The 20,125-nt window shown below is 42.5% G+C and overlaps 1 protein-coding gene across 1 annotated transcript in view; it reads left to right on the forward strand.

The window, feature by feature from the left end:
* Positions 1 to 9,034, forward strand: part of LOC109866644 (tubulinyl-Tyr carboxypeptidase 2) — a 42,954-nt gene extending 33,920 nt beyond the window's left edge. Inside the window, exon 7 of the mRNA XM_031800304.1 lies at positions 5,611 to 9,034. Coding sequence (XP_031656164.1) covers positions 5,611 to 5,680 — 70 coding nt within the window. The 3' untranslated portion in view covers positions 5,681 to 9,034. The remainder of the gene's footprint in view (positions 1 to 5,610) is intronic.
* The last annotated feature ends 11,091 nt before the right edge of the window (positions 9,035 to 20,125 follow it).

Genomic DNA, 20,125 nt, shown 5'->3' on the forward strand with positions numbered 1-20,125 from the left:
GTCATGCAGCAAGACAAAGATGCAAAACACACAATCAAGTCTACATGAAAATGGCTAAAAATCAACACATTTGAAGTTTTGGAATGGCCTAGCCAAAGTCCAGACCTAATCCCAATTGAGATGTTGTGGCAGGACTTGAAACGAGCAGTTCATGCTTGAAAACCCACAAATGTCACTTAGTTAAAGCAGTTCTGCATGCAAGAGGGGGCCGAAATTCTCCCACAGCGACGTGAGAATCTGATCAACAACTGCAGGAAGAGTTTGGTTGGAGTCATTGCAGCCAAAGGTGGCACAACCACAAATTGACTGTAAGGGGGTAATAACTTTTTCACACAGGGGTATTGGGTGTTGCATAACGTTGTTTATGAAATAAATGAAATTGTTGTCTTATTTGTTCACTCAGGTTCCCTTGATTTAATATTAGATTTTGTTTGAAGATCTGATAACATTCAGTATAAAAAAATATGCAAAAGTAGAGAAAATTCGAATGGGGGCAAATACTTTTTCACAGCACTGTATGTGTTCAGTACCACCTACCAATCTGATGGGATTTATCGTGAGCTTGTTCTTAGACACCCACCTCTCTGCCTGTCGCCTCCTGTAAGATATGAATTATTGAGGAAGAGAGTCTTGTCCAACCCCTGATACGTCATCAACGTACGTGTCACGTTTTTTTACTGAAAAAAACCCACATGATTTCACCTGAAATTTCATGTGAAATTCATGTGTTTTTTCCCGTAATGGCCTACACGTCCCACCTAGGGAGACGTCATTGTCCTCTGTCACCAACACTTTCAATTATTCACCTCAAACCCAACCAACATAGTCTATCCGAGTCCCTGGCTATGGTATATACATTTTTGTTCAGCCAGCGCCTGAAAATGTCATCAGCTGTCAGAGTTTCTGTACAAAGATTGGAGAGTAACATGCAGACCACACCGCTCGCGTGCATGTTGATTTTGTCCATCCACACCAGACGCGATCAGGACACGCAGGTTGAAAAATCTGAACCAACTATATTAATTTGGGGACAGGTTGAAAAGCATGAAACATTTATGGCAATTTCGCTAGCTAGCTTGCTGTTGCTAGCTAATTTGTCCTTGGATATAAACATTGGGTTGTTATTTTATCTGAAATGCACAAGGTCCTCTACTCTGACAATTAATCCACAGATAAAAGGGTAAACTGAGTCCGCTTCTAGTAATCTCTCCTCCTTCAGACTTCTTCTTCTTCTTTGGACTTGGACCAACTTTAAGGTGCATTACCACCACCAACTGGATTGGAGTGGGGACCTCTGTTCATCTTTCAATCACCCACGTGGGTATATGCTCCTAAAAACCAATGAGGAGATGGGAGAGGCGGGTTCTATTTTAGATACTTGCTACGCAGACGCTCATTGACATGCGCTAGCATTGTGGGTGCAATGATTGAATAACACGAATGTGTAAATGTATTTTGCAACACTCAAGCACGTGATGCGGGCGGTGTGGTCAGCATGTTATTCTAGCCGATCTGTGGAAGCCTGCTAATGCTCTCTTCTCTCCATCCATTGCCTGCTCATCGAGCGAAGCCGCCTCAGAGATTTGTAGATGTTGGGTTTGTTTAATGGCGCGAATGCTGCCAAATAACATTGATTGGCAAAGACAGGAGTTTTATCCCCACAGTGATTTATGAACGTATTAAATCTAATTGGTTAAATGCAGAATGATATCTAGACTTGAGAGCTTAATGTATCCCTGAATAGCTTGGAAAATCTCCTCTGTTGTGAATGAATGTTTCAGTAGATGTACCCATAGACATGTTAGCAGTGCCATTAAAAAGACTGAATATGGAGGTAATGCACTTAAGGCAGTTATCTCGAGCTCTGCTCAGCAGTGGGCTTCAGCACAGCATGATCGTTCTCATTAACACTCAAATGTGAAGCTGAGATAAAGTCTGAAATTAACATCACTTTGTAGACAAGGTCTTTGCAGCATATGGACTTTAGAGACAGAGATTAAATAGTCATAGCCCACTGGGAACATACTGGTTGAATCAATGTTGTTTCCACGTTATTTCAATGAAATGACGTTGAACCAACTTGGAATAGATGTTGAATTGTCGTCTGTGCCCAGTGGGAAGTGTCACACTGGAGACGAAGGTGTATGAATATTATAAATGTTGATTTCCTCCCCAGGATCTTCCTCTCAGACAGGCTGACAGACACCTAGGCCATCTCTCTGCTTTACCACTCTTCTGGCTGTGTCACTTTCACCTGGCTTCATCGTAGGAGACAGTCACATTGCTACTAAACAATTATAGATTTGCTCTCTTAAGAAGCCTTCTAGACTGCTATTATAAACTGGTTACCAACGTACTGCAATTAGAGCAGTAAAAATGCATGTTTTGTCATAGCCTTGGTATATGGTCTGATATGCCATGGCTGTTAGCCAATCAGCATTCAGGGCTCCAACCACCCAGTTTATAATACTGGAATATGTTCATGCTTGGAAGGAAACCACCTGTTTACGGAAAAATGAAATATTCAATGATGTTGTTTGGACAAGGAAAGTCAGAGAGGGTCAGACCCGTTGCTTTAGACAAAATTGCCATTTTCATTCCTGTTCATATCTTCACTGTCTTTCCTTTTTAGCTGTACATTGTAGAGGCAGCCTGTACTGCAGCTGGGCTGACTGTTGTCTGTTCTGTAATGGTCTGGGAAGGGCTGGCTGCTGTGTTTGTCCTTTTCCTGCTCTGAGCTTCTGGCCTGTCAGAATACATTCTCTTCATCAGAGCTCGGGAGTCTAGGCCTGCAGCCTCTCCTATTCTCTGCCTGCCAGCCTAGGGCCCATACATGGAGCCTCAGACACCACAGAGCACTCTGGCTCACTGGCCCCCCATGTCCTGTGAGACCCCTAACCACCACAGACCACCTCCTCTGCCCTCTGTACCTTCAGTTCTGGGCAGTCATCCACATTCAGACATGTGGCATAGTCTGCTAACAGTCCTCTGCCTACTAGGACCTCTGTCCTTGTGTTTACCCTCCATACCCCCTGCCTTCTCTCCTCAATACTGGTCAGCCCATACAAGTAACCTCAACCAGAGTGTCCCATAGCCAGTGTGGCCCCCTGTGGCAACTGACTCAACTAACCAGAAAAGGTCACTGCCATCACCTTTGCTGCTTTCTGCTTTGGCATCAGTGAGCATAGACATTGCCCAAAACCAGAGTTATCATTGTTCAACAGAGCTCTTTGTTCTATGTTGTGTAATCAGGGTAGAAACCAATGCAGTGGCATGTTGGACTGTGATCCCTACAGGGGATCATCACAGTTGTAATTGTTTTGATCAGCTCTAAAACAGAAAGCCAAACCTCAAGTAATTTGTCCTCTCTCTAAGGACTTAGGGCTTTATTCTGATGAATGGTCAGCAGTGGTGTTTCTTTGTGGTGAGGAATGATGATAATTCCGAGGCTTGTGGTGAAAGATGGGCTATTAACAAGGGCTGCTGGGAAGCCTTGATGTGAGAATGCGGTGTGAGAAAGGTGTGGCTCAGAGAGAGTTGAGAGCTGTCTTACTAACTGATCAACTGACTAGGTGCTTTGAGTGTTGAAGCCTGGCCTCTAAGTGTACCCCCTCTCCCTGGAAGACAGATTGCTATTGATCGGAGCAGCAGGGGAGGGAGTTGGAGCGCTGTCCAGGGTACTGAAGAAGTATTCTCCGATACTCTCACACATACACGCACATGCACACACGGCCTGCATTGATGGAGTGGTTTGATGTTGAGATGAGTGCTTATTCTCACTATTTCTGGCGGAGGGAGCTGGGGAGATGGGGATCGATGAATGGGAGAGACTGAGGAGCAGGGTTAGGGTCAATTCCAATTTAATTTAAAATTCCAATTTAAATATTGAATTCACTCAAGTGGAAAATTGATGTTGAATTCAATTTGAATTTCAACCATTATTCAAGTTATGTAATTGTAATTGAATTGTAGTAAGACTGTTTGGACATTTTGAATTGGAATTTCATATATGGAATTTTATATAATTTTATTTAATTAGAATTCAGTATTTTTACATTTCCTAGTTAATGGAATTAATGCACATAGTATCAAACATTGAATGCAGGATTTGTTTTGAAATAGTTCTATATTTGTAGTACAGCTAGGCTAATTAAACAATGACATGATCAGCCTGAAAGCCTGAGGGAATTTAAATCTAATTGGAAGTTGTGTAATTGTTGGGGATAAAATTGAATTGGGAATTGAATTATTGTAATTTACCTAACATTGGAATTTAGAAGAATTGAATTATCTCTGAATTCAAAGACTGATCTGGAATTTGAATTGAATTAAATGGAATTTACAGCAAGAGAGAATTGAAGTATAATTTAATTTGTGGAAATAACCCCAACCCTGCTGAGCAGGAAATAAACTCTGAGGGAGGGAATGGAGCACGAGAAACACTGACAAGAGGAGTGCGCTCAGGTCTTCGAGCCAAGCAGAATATTGACGACAGACAACATTAGAGGAGAAATATGAAACCTTGGTTACTATGGATAGTGCTTATTTATGAATGTCATACCCATAAGCCTTATTTTAGAAATACTTCTTCTCTTTGAAATGTATCTTTGTCGTTGTCCGAGAGAAGGTGCTGTGTGGGTGTGGATAATTTTGGGTCTGAGAACCCAGGTTTGGTTGCATAGTGTGTGTGTGTGTGTGTGTGTGTGTGTGTGTGTGTGTGTGTGTGTGTGTGTGTGTGTGTGTGTGTGTGTGTGTGTGTGTGTGTGTGTGTGTGTGTGTGTGTGTGTGTGTGTGTGTGTGTGTGTGTGTGTTTGTGTGTGTGTGTGTGATAGCAGTGCCAGTGTTGTGTGCTAGAACTCTGCAGGGCTGAGCTGACAGGACAGCACCACCACAGCGCAGGATTATAAAGTGATGTCTGACTGTCTGACTGACTGTCCTGCTGCCACTTCATACTTCACTCTCTCTCTCTCTCTTTCTCTCTTTCTCTCACTACTCCCTTTCTGTCTGCCCCGTACCTCTCTCTCTTTCTCTAACTCTTCCTCTATTTCCCTCTGAGTTCCCTGACAAACTAAATGTGTGTGTTTGTTTTACAGCACAAACCCAATACCTATTCTGGTATCACTCACTCTTACTCTCTGAGCTCAAAAATAGGTATCAGATGCTTCTGATAGCCTGACGGTGTAAGGTGTGTGTGTGTGTGTGTGTGTCAGAAAATGCTGCGCCTCTGCTCTTCTCAGCCCAAGGACAACTGCACTATGCTGATGAGAACCTATGGGGAGCTAGTCTACTACGTGACCACACTTCATAAAACTGTATTACACCCAGGCCGTGACACTAAAGGATGCCCCAGGCTTTACTGACACTGGGGAACTGACTAACTGGCTCTCTACATGAGCAAATGGTTTAGTCAATTATTCCCCATCTTACCTACCTGCTCTGTGTCTGAGAGAGGATCATCACTTCAATAGGAAGTTATTGAGTGTGTCTGAGGTGTTCAACACAGTTCATCAGCTAACGTGATAGGGCCTTAGTTTGATTGGCAAATTGTCTTTTACTGCTCTAAAATATATGATGCTAAAGCTAATTGGTCCGATCTCTCTCTTTTTGCAGACCTGCAGCTCTGGATCGAAAGCCTGCAGAACTCAGTACCTTGAATGACGGCTACCAGATCCGCATCTGAGACTCATTCTCCTGGTGTCCGCGACTCCCTACCCCCATCCCACCCTCTCCTGTCCATGGTGCTTCTTTCATGCACTCTGACCCCCCCCCCCCCCCCCAGTCCGCCTCACAAACCCTCAAAGGGGATATCTATTTAACATACATTGTGTATATCATATTCATAAAGTATTTATAGGGTTTTACCAGCCTCATCTAAAAGGGTGAAGATGATGACATTATGCTCAGTGCTAAACTGGAGGTTGACATCCAGTACGTTGACATCATAAGTATTTCAACATTGCTCTACTCCCGAAGGACAGTATGCCTTCTGTATACACATCTATTATGTTTTGAATAAAGGACTTATGTCTAAGTAGCAGACATCATATCAAGATCTCTCATGCCTTTAGGGAAGTACATACTGTATGTGAGGGTGCTCTACATTGTTTTATGTAAAAAGGAGATCAACAGTTACACTTCAGTCACATTGACAATGTGAAGCGAGCTTTAAAAGCTGTGAATTTGATGCTGACATCATGTAAAAAAAGATCAAATAGTGTGACATATCTATTTTTTCAAGCCCTTCATAAAATGTAAAGATTCTTTAGATTGAATAGTTGTTGTTTTGCCTAAGTCTGTAAAGAATGTTGAGTAGTTATGCGCTGGGCTGAGCTGCAGCTCAGTGTGATGATTAGAAGTGAATGAGAGAGAGAGAGAGAGAGAGGTACTGTAGGCCTGAGGTGAGGGGAACCCAGAGGGGCCAAAGGCCAAAGCAGTCAAGCAGAGAGCCTGCTGAGTACTGCGGCAAACCCCAGCCTTGACTGACTCCCTGTTAGCTCTGGGTTAGATTACCCCCTCTGTCTCTGTCGGCCCGCCCTCCTCTATCACAGATACAGCATAAACCAGGGCTCTCCAACCCTGTTCCTGGAAAGCTACCCTCCTGTAGGTTTTCGCTCCAACGCCAGTTGTAACTAACCTGATTCAACTTATCAACCAGCTAATGATTAGAATCAGGTGCGCTAGAATAGGGTTGGAGTGAAAACCTACAGGACGGTGGCTCTCCCGGAACAGGGTTGGGGATCCCTGGTAAAGATCAATTCAAGTTTTAAGCAATTGTTCTTGTAAAGAAATCAAAGCTGGTGACAATGATGCTTTGGAGCTTAGCCAGAACATGACCTTTTATTCCAAAAATAATTTGACAGTGACGTTGGTTTGAATCTAGCCTATGCGGAGTCGCCCTAAAACGCTAACATCCCGTTTTCAGGGATACAGTATTTTCAACCTAACTTCTGTCTCCGCTCAGGCGGCTTTCCACGCCCGTTACGTTAAGTTCGGATCAATCAAATGTCAACACTTTTATGCCTCGCTATACAGTTGTATGCAAAAACATATGTTTGATAATGTCATGTAGTTCCTAACTAGAGGCCTTTCTTGAAGTTAAGAATGCAAACACTGAACTGAACACTGCAAGACGGACATATCAATCAAATCGAAGCTCCTCATTTGCCTTCTTAACTGCCTGGACGCATTGTCAAAGTTGTTCGGAATGTTTTTTATCGTATTCAAAAATCATCATCAGATATGCAGGAGGGTGCCAACTGAACAATATCAGATTTTGTAGCATTTGGTTAAAGAAGCTATGCACATCAAACAGATAATGATAGATAACCGTATGTCTTCCTCAATCCAAAAAGTTTCTAGATTGCAGCAGAATTGAAATCCAGTCTTGTTATATTGAATTTTGAACAATATCAGTGCAGTGATGTTTCATATGATCCTTTTTGATTCGTGTAGATTGGTGCTGCTAGTCTGACAGTATACCATTAAGGCCAACATCATTGGTACCAGCCGTCTGAAAGACTACTCTAAGCACAAAACAGCCAGCTTAATATTTGACTTTGGTTTTACAATCATGCAGAAGCACAATGCGCTTCTTTTTTACACAATACAATCCTTTGTCTAATCTATGTAGGCTAGGTTTAACACTCTTATTGTTAAAAACTGCCGTAATAAAGACTTACCGGGAGAAAAGACAGTTTTCACTGCTGCAAATCTGAGAACTGAAAGGTAGTACTTGAAAGTCATGTAGCTTAAATTGATTTCTTACTCTTAGCCGTTTAGTTTTGAGCTAAATCATGTTATGGATGAGTTCCATTGGTGATTCTTTGCTGTTTCTTGAACAAATATATTACTCAGTACAGTGTTTAATCATGCAGTTTATTGTTGTTTTGATGTGGTGGAAACACATAAAACACATTGTTTTGATGATGATGATGATGTAGCATTCTTTGGACAATGTGTGATTTTAAAGAAGGACACTCCACATTGTAGCAGTATCAATTTTCAAAGGCCTTGCTTTGTTAACAAGTTGAACACTAAGTAGGCTTGAAACGTTACATACCATCCAACGGGATACGGTTGAAGAAAAATGGTACCACTCCTCATGATGACTGTAGATGGGTTTTTTAGCGATTTTGTATTTTCCAAATGGTGGTTTAAAAAAAAATATATAAGAATCAAGTTATCTGAATAACTGCCTAATATGAGTAACCTGAAAACAGCTGCCACCACTATAATGTACCACCACCTACTGCATTCAGTGGATGATAACTTGAAAGGCAATGTTGTTGGGGCTAATCGCTACTGAATATTTAGCTGTTTTCTAAGCATGACGTGGAACTCTACTTAACCTTTGTGTTTACAGCTGTAACGCAGCTTTTAGATGAGACTGTATTAAAGTGCATTCCATGAGGGGTGTTCTCTTGGCCTCTTCTCATAAATGGGAATGTAAGTGACTCTGGGTGTTAGTGTTCTCTCTATACTAATGCCGCTAGAGCTACCAGTTGGCTGGTAATGTTGTCATATCTTTCTGGAAAGGGCTGATTTATGTCCCATTGGCTGAAGTGGAAGAAGATAAGTATTGATGGTAGATCAACAGCAGAACTAATGGAAGCATTTCTTAAGCCCCGTTTATACCTGGTTCTAACATGCGTCCTTTGTCCTAATTGTGTCCACATCCTGATTGTGCCCACATTTGTAGACCGGTGTATACAATCAAAAGACACATTATGATCGGATTGTGTGGGCACAATTAGAATGTGGGCAAGATCAGGACCAAGGATGCATGTTTAGCGCCAGGTATGAACGAGGCTTCAAAAGCCCTGATGTGGCTAACAGATCTCACTATTCTCTTGAAATGAGCCTTCAGAATCTGTCCCTGTTGTTTTTACATGTATGATGATGACAAAGTGTTATTTTTGCATTACCACTGGTGGAAGATGATGTCCTCCCAACTCCTACTGTCACAATGATCAGTTGACAATGTTTTTTTAATCAACTGTAGCATGTTATAATAAAAAATGATTTATCTTTTTAATTCTGTCTTTGTTGTTATTACTTTACACAACAGGAAGGACTAGACCGGCCGATTTGACCGCATCGGAGTAAATATAAATGCTGAAATTCCAGAATATTCCCCAGTAGGCTATGGTTTCATGCTGCACTGATATCTCTCTGTATATAGTCAGGCACAGGATGCCAGGTCTCTATGAATATGTTTACACCAGCTGTGTGTGACATGCAACGACACAGAGAGACGATTTATAAAATTAATCCCTAATTTCTCATCTCTGAAGCAGCTCATGGAATGCCGGGGAACGTTATACCTCTCTCTCGCTCCCTTTCTCTGTGATGTATACTCAGTGGTGTAAAGTACTTAAGTAAAAATACTTTAAAGTACTACTTAAGTCGTTTGTACTTTACTTTACTATTTATATTTTGGACAACTTTTACTTTTACCTCACTACATTCCTAAAGAAAATAATGTACTTTCTACTCCATACATTTTCCCTGACACCCAAATGTACTCCTTACATTTTGAATGGTTAGCAGGACAGGGAAATTGTCCAATTCACACACTTGTCAAGAGAACATCTCTGGTCATCCCTACTGCCTCTGATCTGGCAGACTCACTAAACACACATGCTTCATTTGTAAATTATGTGTTGGAGTGTGTCCCTGGCTATCTGTAAAAAATATATATATATGCAATTGGTGCCATCTGGTTTGCTTAAGGATTTTGGAATGATTTATACTTTTACTTTTGATACTTAAGTATATTTTAGCAATAACATTGACTTTGATACTTAAGTATATTTGAAACCAAACACTTTTACTCAAGTAGTATTTTACTGGGTGACTTTTACATTTACTTGAGTCATTTTCTATTAAGGTATCGTTACTATTAATCAATTATGACAGTTGGGTACATATCCCACCATTGTGTATAGTTGGAAAATAAATGTGATAAATCCCAATACTTTCTGACTCTGTTTTCTATCCCTCATTCCCACTTATCTAAATTACACAACAAGAAAAAACGAATAGGTAATCGTCAATGAGCGTAAAGGACAAGAGCTAAGGAAAGGAATCATCTTCAAAGTATTAGGATTCATCCCATGTCTAAGCAAGAAGATAAGTCATCATCAATGAGGCTGGATCTCACCAACTGTCAAACGATCAGCCTGTGAATGCTTTCATCCAAGAAATCCCACAAAGCAGCAGCAGCAGCTTTGCAATATCAGCAGAACATCACTGCTCTCTAAGACCAGAGACGTGAGTCCTAATGGCCTTAATTCACAGTTCACACCACCAACCATGTATGGGTTCGGTGGTGAGGAACTCAGATGGAGGAAAATACAGAAAGACAAAGAACAGCACATTTACAAGAACATTTGAGTGATGTGAACCTGAGATAAAACAAGTCAAAGATGACCAACCAAAGCAAGTCGAGTTTATTTGAATGGGACATGGGTGTGAAGTGCCTACTTTTGTTTAAAAACCTTGGCATGTCCCTGGGAAGGAAACACACACTAATTCAATTTGGCCACAGACTTGATCATATTTTGACTAGAATGTGAGCAATGTCAAAACAGAATTAAGGCCACATAGTGATACAAGTTTACAAGCAGCGGTTTGTGTGCTAGAGCAGGGCGGTTGATAGCACTAATGTGGCCATTATATAAGGCAACCAAATGCAATAGATTTTGGAGTTGCTTCTTTCACTACAAGAAATTCCAAATTCAATGTCCTCAAACTCTGACTTAGTTTCGGTCTAAAGAAAAAGAGTGATGTGCAATATTAGGAACAAACTTAAGGATTCTGCAGTGTGTAGAATATTGAAAACACTCCCAACGTGTTGAGAGAAATTGCCTGTCAGGAGGCTGACTCCAGTGATTCTTCATCTAAAGGCAGAGATGACTGTTCTGTTCCAATAAATGAGCTTTTCCCCTAACGCACAAGCAGATTCATCTCTCAAGGTTATGTACCCTGGGTTCATTTTCATTCCTCTCCAGGTGAGAAAACGCTCACTTTTCTCTGATCAGCACGTGGACGCTTCTCTGTCCACCTGTTTGCTTTTGGTTATCTCTGAGAGGCACCATTCAAACAATCCCATGTAATGTGACAGAATTACAGAGCAGAACTATATGCATGTACAGGGTGTCTTTAATTGCAGGTCTTTTATTGTGTTAAATAAGGTACAATAGCTGTAACATAATAGCCTTCATTTTCAATACCAATATTATCAAACCAAATAGTATGTGTAGTATAATGGCATAATGAATAAAACATGTGGATTTCTCAGTGCTATTCCTTATCAGCAGCACATTCTCAAATTAATTCATGTCAACATTTATTAAAACCATTCAAATATAAAAATGTCTCTTTTCATAATATCTTCAACCAATGTAAAATAACATAAAAAGTACCAAAAAAAGTGTAAACATCTCAACGCAGTAGCCTATATCTATCCACTAGAGAGATAGGCCACTGCCAAGTTGCAAGATCATCAATAAATGTCATTCAAATTAAAATCTTTCTCTGTGGTGATATGAACATAAAAGAGACAGAGACAGAAGCTATTGGTTGCTGGTGAGAGGTATGGGTGAATTCCCTTGTCTCTCCAGTTCTTCGACCTCCAGGCTCTGACCCTGGAGGGGCTCTGACCCTTAACCCTTGACATCCAGTCTCAGGGGCAGAGGCGGAAGCGGGCCAGTATGAGCAGATGGTCAGAGGAGTTGTGCTCGAGGTCTGTCTTTCCCACCAGGGCCAGTCTGGCCAGCAGCTGCAGCCTTCGCCTGGGCAATGGACCCTCTGGAAGTAACATACAACAGGCATGGTTAAAGCCCCGACGTTTCCCTAATGATGTGATCTTAGTGAAGAAAAACTCAGGGCCCTAGTCATGGTTACATAATTGCAGCCTGGGAGACTAATCACCTCCACAGCTCACTGCACTGCAGCAAAGCAGACTGCAGCATCTGTAGAGTTCACATTACAAGAACCACCTCACCATAAATCATATTTTGATTGTCAGATCCCACTCTGCTTTAAAGTATAAAAATCTATCAACAAATCCTGTGTTGTATGTAGTGTACAGTACAAGTCAAGTTTGGACACACCTACTCATTCAATGGCTTTTCTTTATTTTCACTATTTTCTAAATTGTAGAATAGTAGTGGTGACATCAACACAATGAAATAACACATGGAATCATGTAGTAAAAAGTGTTTTAGATTCTTCAAAGTAGCCACCCTTTGCCTTGATGACAGCTTTGCACACTCTTGGTGTTCTCTCAACCAGTTTCACCTGGAAAGCTTTTCCAACAGTCTTGAAGGAGTTCCCACATATGCTGAGCACTTGTTGGCTGCTTTTCCTTCATTCTGTGGTCCAACTCATCTCAATTGGGCTGTTTTTTCGATTTGGCTATGACCTAACATAATCATATGTTGTGCTTTAACTAAATCATTTTTTAAATTGGACACGATGGGTAGATTAACAAGATGTTTATATTTCATTTGCTGTATTGGACTTGTTAATGTGTGAAAGTTACATATTTAAAAAATATATTTTTGAATTTCGCGTATAGCCTTTTCAGAGGAATGTTGTCGATGGGTACCGCTGCGCTAGAAAGGTTAAAGTGACTAGTGATACATTTATTACATCCAATTTGTGTCTCGCAAAGACACGACAGTTGGAACCAAAAATCTCAAATTTGGACTCATCAGACCAAAGGACAGATTTCCACCGGTCTAATGTCCATTGCTCGTGTTTCTTGGCCCAAGCAAGTCTCTTCTTCTTATTGGTTTCCTTTAGTAGTGGTTTCTCTGCAGCAATTCGACAAAGGAGGCCTGATTCATGCAATCTCCAGGTGGTGATCTCAGGCCTGCCGTCCTCTGTCAGGTAGTGGGAGTAGGCTGACGTCAGCCTCAGACTGTGCTCTATACTGGGTCTGGACTCACTGGTGGGACATGGGGAGGAGGAGAGACCTACTGTCACACAGGGCACAGGCTTAACAACTGTTAATTAACACAGACAGATGCTCCTTGAAGTTGGAGCACTGCAATGACTGCATTGGACAAACAACAAATCATCCAGGGATAGACTTGTCACTTCTCCCTATGAGCAGTTCCACTCACTTCACGTTAATATTGTACAGGAAGGATTTGTCAACACTCGTCTCCTCTTCTCTCCAATGCATACAAACAGAGTGAGCGAGATGGCGAGAGAGGGATGAGTGGATGCATCAGATGTGCAGACGCTGTTCAAAACAAATTAGAGCTGCGTCGAGCGGCACAGACACTCAACTGAGAATTCGTAGACGATCGAGAAAAAAACCCACTTCCCTCCATTCTGCAAGCAAACGTGCAATCCTTGGAGAATAAAATCGACGAGTTACGCGGAATATATTTAACTACTAATGGGACATTTAAAAACTGTAACATCTTAGGCTTCACAGAGTCGTGGCTGAACGACGACAATATCAACATTCAGCTGGCTGGTTATACGATGTACCGGCAGGGTAGATCAGCGGTGTCTGGTAAGACAAGGAGCGGCGGACTATGTATTTTTGTAATTAACAGTTGGTGCACGATATCTAAGGAAGTCTCGAGCTATTGCTCGCCTGAGGTAGAATATCTCATGATAAGCTGTAGACCACACTACCTACCGAGAGAGTTTTCATCTGTATTCTTTGTAGCTGTTTACATACCACCACAGTCAGAGGCTGGCACTAAGACAGCATTGAATGAGCTGTATTATACCATAAGCAAACAAGGAAACGCTCACCCAGAGGCGGCGCTCCTAGTAGCCGGGGACTTTAATGCAGGAAGGGTAGGTAACAACACATCTGCAATGCCGATCCTCAACACAGGGGCCCCTCAGGGGTGTGTGCTCAGTCCCCTCCTATACTCCCCGTTCACTCATGACTGCACGGCCAGGAATGACTCCAACACCATCATTAAATTTGCCGATGACACAACGGTGGTAGGCCTGATCACCGACAACAATGAGACAGCCTATAAGGAGGAGGTCAGAGACCTGTCCGTGTGGTGCCAGGACAACAACCTCTCCCTCAACGTGATCAAGACAAATGAGATGATTGTGTACTACAGGAAAAAGAGGACCAAGCACGGCCCCATTTTCATCAACGGGATGGAGCAGGTTGAGAGCTTCAAGTTCCTTGGTGTCCACATCACCAACAAACTAACATGGTCCAAGCACATCAAGACAGTCGTGAAGAGGCCACGACAAAACCTATTACCCCTCAGGAGACTGAAAAGATTTGGCATGGGTCCTCAGATCCTCAAAAGGTTCTACAGCTGCACCATTGAGAGTATCTGACTGACTGGTTGCCTCACTGCCTGGTATGGCAACTGCTCGGCCTCTGACCGCAAGGCACTACAGAGGGTAGTGTGAACGGTCCAGTACATCACTGGGGCCAAGCTTCCTGCCACCCAGGACCTCTATACCAGGCGGTGTCAGAGGAAGGCCCTAAAAATTGTCCAAGATTCCAGCCACCCTAGTCATAGACTGCTCTCTCTGCTACCGCACGGCAAGCAGTTCCGGAGCGCCAAGTCTAGGTCCAAGAGGCTTCTTAACAGCTTTTACCCCCAAGTCATAAGACTCCTGAACATCTAGTCGAATGGCTACGCAGACGATTTGCATTGTCCCCCCCCCCCCCCCTTACACCACTGCTACTCTCTGTTGTCATGTATGCATAGTCCCTTTAATAACTCTACCTACGTGTGCATACTACCTCAACTAACCGGTGCCCCCGCACAGTGACTCTGTATCGGTACCCCCCTGTATATAGTCTCGCTATTGTTATTTTACTGCTGCTCTTTAATTACCTGTTACTTTTATCTCTTATTCTTATCTTATTCTTTTTTTTAACTGCATTGTTGGTTAGGGGCTCATAAGTAAGCATTTCACTGTAAGGTCTACTACACCTGTTGTATTCAGCATTTCACTGTAAGGTCTACTACACCTGTTGTATTCAGCATTTCACTGTAAGGTCTACACCTGTTGTATTCAGCATTTCACTGTAAGGTCTACTACACCTGTTGTATTCAGCATTTCACTGTAAGGTCTACTACTACACCTGTTGTATTCAGCATTTCACTGTAAGGTCTACTACTACACCTGTTGTATTCAGCATTTCACTGTAAGGTCTACTACACCTGTTGTATTCAGCATTTCACTGTAAGGTCTACTACACCTGTTGTATTCAGCATTTCACTGTAAGGTCTACTACACCTGTTGTATTCAGCATTTCACTGTAAGGTCTACTACACCTGTTGTATTCAGCATTTCATTTCACATTTCGGCGCATGTGACTACTACAATTTGATTTGAAAAGCGTTACTATTGAAGGTCTGCTGTGAGTCAGAGGAGCTACAGCTGGTGCAGTACCTGACAGGATCAGATCTCCCACAGTTACCTGACAGAAAGAACTGACTGTAGGGATCACGGGCACTGTCTGTCTCAACTAAATGATTATTTAACCCTGAAATGCAACCGGGGCTAAGTGACCTGTTCATAGTTGCCATAGCTTGTGCTTCAAAGTCCTGTACAGACAGGTTGGAGATACCCCCATCTGGGAGGAGAGAAGAGTATTAACGTCACATACAGATCAGAGGAAAGAAGGGTATTCCCTCAGTGTTGGTAATGGCCTAAAGCTGTTCACTGAGAGAGTGTGGGGTAAAATGATGGATGATGGGTTACCTGTAGGCAGAGTCTCATACTGGAACTGCTGGGTGACACCCAGGCTATGGGGCCAAATGGGCACGGTCACACACACACACACACACACGGGAAACATTCTGTTGCTTCACACAGTTTTGTCTAGCATAGTAAAGCAACTTGCTGTACACTGTTAATTTCACTATCTATTCTTTACTACCTCCTGCATCTTAGCCGCTCTGTCACTGCTCATCCATATATTTGATACTTATATATTCTCATACCATTCCTTCGCTAGATTGTGTGTATTAGGTTTTGTTGTGGAATTGCTAGATATTACCTGTTAGATACTGCTGCCCTGTCGGATCTAGAAGCACAAGTATTTCGCTACACTCGCAATAACATCTGCTAACCATGTGTATGAGACTAATAAAAGTTGATTTTATGGCAAAGACAGGGCATTCAACCCAGATTGAAAATGAACTACAAATACTGCAGAAAGATGACGCTTCACAGAGAGGAGCTCAACAAACATTCTATAACAGCCCACATTTTATATCAGGACTCCCGAAATATTATGTTCCGTCTGTAGTAATCAGCTTCAGCCACAGAGCTTATGATCCCACTGCAGATTAAGCCTGGGCATGTCGATGATAAAGCCCTCACCTTGCATATGGGAATGCTGTCGTACTCCAGGCTGCTCTCCCTAACAAAGTTGTACAGAGGGGACCAGGGCACAGAGTTAAAGTCCCCATAGAGGACGGTGGGATAAGAGCTGCCGTCAGAGAGGCGGGACACTGTTGTGATTTCTGCCAGCAGCATAGCCAGCTGGGCCAGCTTAATGTCCCCATGCCCGGGGTTGTAAAGGAGGTGTGTATTGGCCACACACAGGCCTCTGGGCTGAAGGGTCCCATGGGACGCAGTAACAGCACCAAGCCCAGGTTGCTCCGGTCTAGCAGGGGGATGCCCCGGCGGAAGTACTCCATTGGGTGACTGGACAGCAGGGAGAGGCAGTCCTTCTTATAAACGCCCGCACAGCCGTCAGGCTTCATGCCTGTCCTCTACTTGTACTCCCACTGGTAACCTGGGGAAGGGAATGGGGGGGGAAGACACACCACAACATCAAAGAAAATGTGACATTTCTCATAAACTGTGGGGAAACATGTACACAATTACAATATTTTTGAAAGTGAATAAAGTGAAACAGGAAAACCAAGTGGTTTAAGAAATACATTCTATGCCTGTGGCTCCCTCTAGTGGTAATGTTACATGTGCGCTCCAATGGCAATATCACTTGCTTATTTACGCAGGCGGATACAAGGTTTTCAATTTAAAACAGACTGAGCTAACAGCTCAAATGAATAGGCCTACTCTTAATGAATCTCCCATGTGCAGATTCTGCGTGTAGACCAATAACGAGCAGCATTAGTTCCACGTAAGAGGTTTTCGTCACTTGTTATTTGGATGTATCAGGATCGGGCTAAACCAGGGGCCTGTTGCACAAAACTAGGATAAGGGATTAAGCCAGGATATCTTGGTGATCCTGGCTCAATTGATCCGTAATCCAGTTGCACTAAAGATGGATAGGGGGCAGGAGGATATGTTATGGTATAAATTACCATGGAGATTTATTCTGTGGAGCTAGCCTGCTCCAGACCAGGCTAAATTCCAGGATCTATTTAATCTCATCCCTAATGTCAGTCAGCAGTCACCACAAATGGAAACCAATAGTTATTTCACTGCTCACTATACATTGTTATCACATATAACTAGACCCACTGTTATTATTTAAACGTTTGTGATCATTAATTTCAATGATTTTGGATAAAAAATGATTTTTAGATGTTGCTATCATTAGATAATTTACAGTTTCCCATAGACTATAAGGCTATATATAAAATGATAGAATATTAGGGCCACAGAGGGGAAAAAAACACAAGTCATAATATTGTAACCAGTTGTTTTAAAGGAGGACAGTTGTTAAAATGACAGATGTGGGGCATTGTGAAATTGTACTTCAGTATGGTTTCATAAACAAAGACATGCTGATGTGCCAGAATATTAAGTATCACATTGTCATAAGTATCAAAACTGTAAAAACAATATGTAGCTTTTCTGCAGAAAGAACCAGCCTCATAAATTTATGACTTTATCCTTTTTCTTCAGTGTGGCCCTAGTACTCTGTCATATAAACAAATACACATTCCATATGAATATAAAAACACAATGTGTAACATTATGTTCCTTTATTGAATAAGGACAAAACAAAGCAGGTAAACCATCAGCTCCTTTCGAAACTGAAGTCACAGTGACTCTACAAGATGGAAAGCACAGAATCCAAGCATATTATACAAAATGATACATACACATTCAAAGGTCTGTATATAACACACCCTGCATGTCTGCACACTAAAATAAATGCAGGACAAATCCATACACATCAACTGAACAGACAAATGAATGGATGCAGTAGCCTCCCTGCAGCCTTGTATTACACACAGTATACCGCACAAACATCATAAGAGGCCAAATTCGTCAAAAAACGAACCCCAAAAAACCCGAATTCCTCTGCCACCGCAGGACATATTTAACCAAAGTTGAAAGCACACATACTAACTAAAATAATTCAACACATATTGGTCCCTCAGCAGCCGACCACTGTCGTCATCAGGGAAGATTGCCGGATTGTCCCAGTCCATGGCTGGTGGCACTCTGGGGGCCCTCTCCTTCCTCAGGCAGGCCACATTGTGGAGGACAGCACAAGCCACAGTAATATCACATGCCCTAACAGGGCTGACCCTTAATTTGTGAAGGCAGTGAAAGCGTGCCTTCAGGAGGCCAAAGGTCATTTCAACTCTGGCCCTGGTCCTGGCATGGTTGTAGGCCTGCGGTGCTTCCTGGGGGTCTGTGAAAGGTGTCAGGAGAAAAGGCTGGCAGCCATACCCCCTGTCTCCCAGCAACACACCAGAGAATTCACCTGTCAACACAAAATCTCATCATTACTACCTCATAAACACAGTGATATTCTTGACACAGCCATGATGGTTATAAATAGGGGTTGTGTGGCTTACCTTGTGATAGGCACTGATAGATTTCAGAGGCCCGAAAGATTCTGGAGTCATGGACTGAGCCAGGCCATTTTGCCACAACATTGCTGATCACACAGTCAGCATTGCAGACCATTTGAAATCATAAGATGAGGAATATTACACCAATCAATGCACATCACTGGCAATGCAGAGTGTTCGTCAATGGACAATATCAAAAAGTTATGTTCACCTGAACATTAATGCTGTGAAAGGATTTCCTATTCACAAAATTGGCCTCATGGGCACCTGAGGGGGCTTTTATCCTTGTGTGTGCAGTCCACTGCACCAATGACATTGGGGAAACCTGTCACACAAAGTAATGAGTATCCTACTATGTGTTAACAGTGGTCCTGTAATTTGTAGATCCTCTTACCTGCAATCCTATAGAACTCCTCTTTGATGTCACAGAGTCTTCTGTGGCCAGGGAAGGAGATGAAGACATCTGCTAATGCTTTGATAGCCAGACACACACTCCTTATTGTGCGGCAAATTGTGGCCTTGTTCAGCTGTTCTGCATCCCCCACTGAGTACAGGAAGGCTCCACTAGCAAAAAAGCGCAAGGCCACACAAACCATTTGCTCCACACTCAGTGCATGGCTCCGTGCAGTGCGGTGCTTAATCCTGGGACCCAGTAGTCTGCATAGATACCTGATGCCATCTGCAGAAAACCTGTATCTTTCATATAGATGGTCATCAGGGAAGGCCAGTGGGTCCAACCGGTCCCTGAAGACCCTTTCTCGCCTGAAGGCTCTCCTCAGCACAAGTGCTTCTTCATCCACCACATCTCGCACGAATGGGCATGCCATTGTCAGAGCAGAAAGGAACACACAATTTTGGGCCTTCATATAGGCTAGTGGTCACACCTGGTGCTGGGGGGGTGGGCAAAAGAGGGCGATGCCTTATAACGATGACTTGGTTGTACTGATTGCTGGGAAAATAAAAAAAACCTTAGAAAGATGCCACCGTCCTGTGTGCTCACAATAAGAGCTCATATGTCATGGCTCACTTGACTTTACGAGAATATACCAAATTTTTATTTTGAGCTGTGTCATCTTCTTGGAGCTGGGGGAGGAAAGAAAAATAATGATTAATACATTTGTGTTACAGTTAGCATACAGTGTACATTGAAGGCATATCTCACCTCCCTCTCAAGTTTTTTTATTTCAAGGTCCAGTTTCCTAATTGTCCTCTTTTTTATTTCGAACTCCAGTGCAAGATTTTCCATCTTTTTCTTCTTGTACTGAATGTCTATGTCTGCCAGTTCTATTTGGCGCCGGAGGTGGTTGCCATACAACTTTCTGATAGCTTGTGAGCTCTGTGAACACAATACAATTAGCGCAGCTGGAATTTGGCAGGAT

This window comes from Oncorhynchus kisutch, linkage group LG21 (genome assembly GCF_002021735.2).
Source record: "Oncorhynchus kisutch isolate 150728-3 linkage group LG21, Okis_V2, whole genome shotgun sequence".
Classification (NCBI taxonomy): domain Eukaryota; kingdom Metazoa; phylum Chordata; class Actinopteri; order Salmoniformes; family Salmonidae; genus Oncorhynchus; species Oncorhynchus kisutch.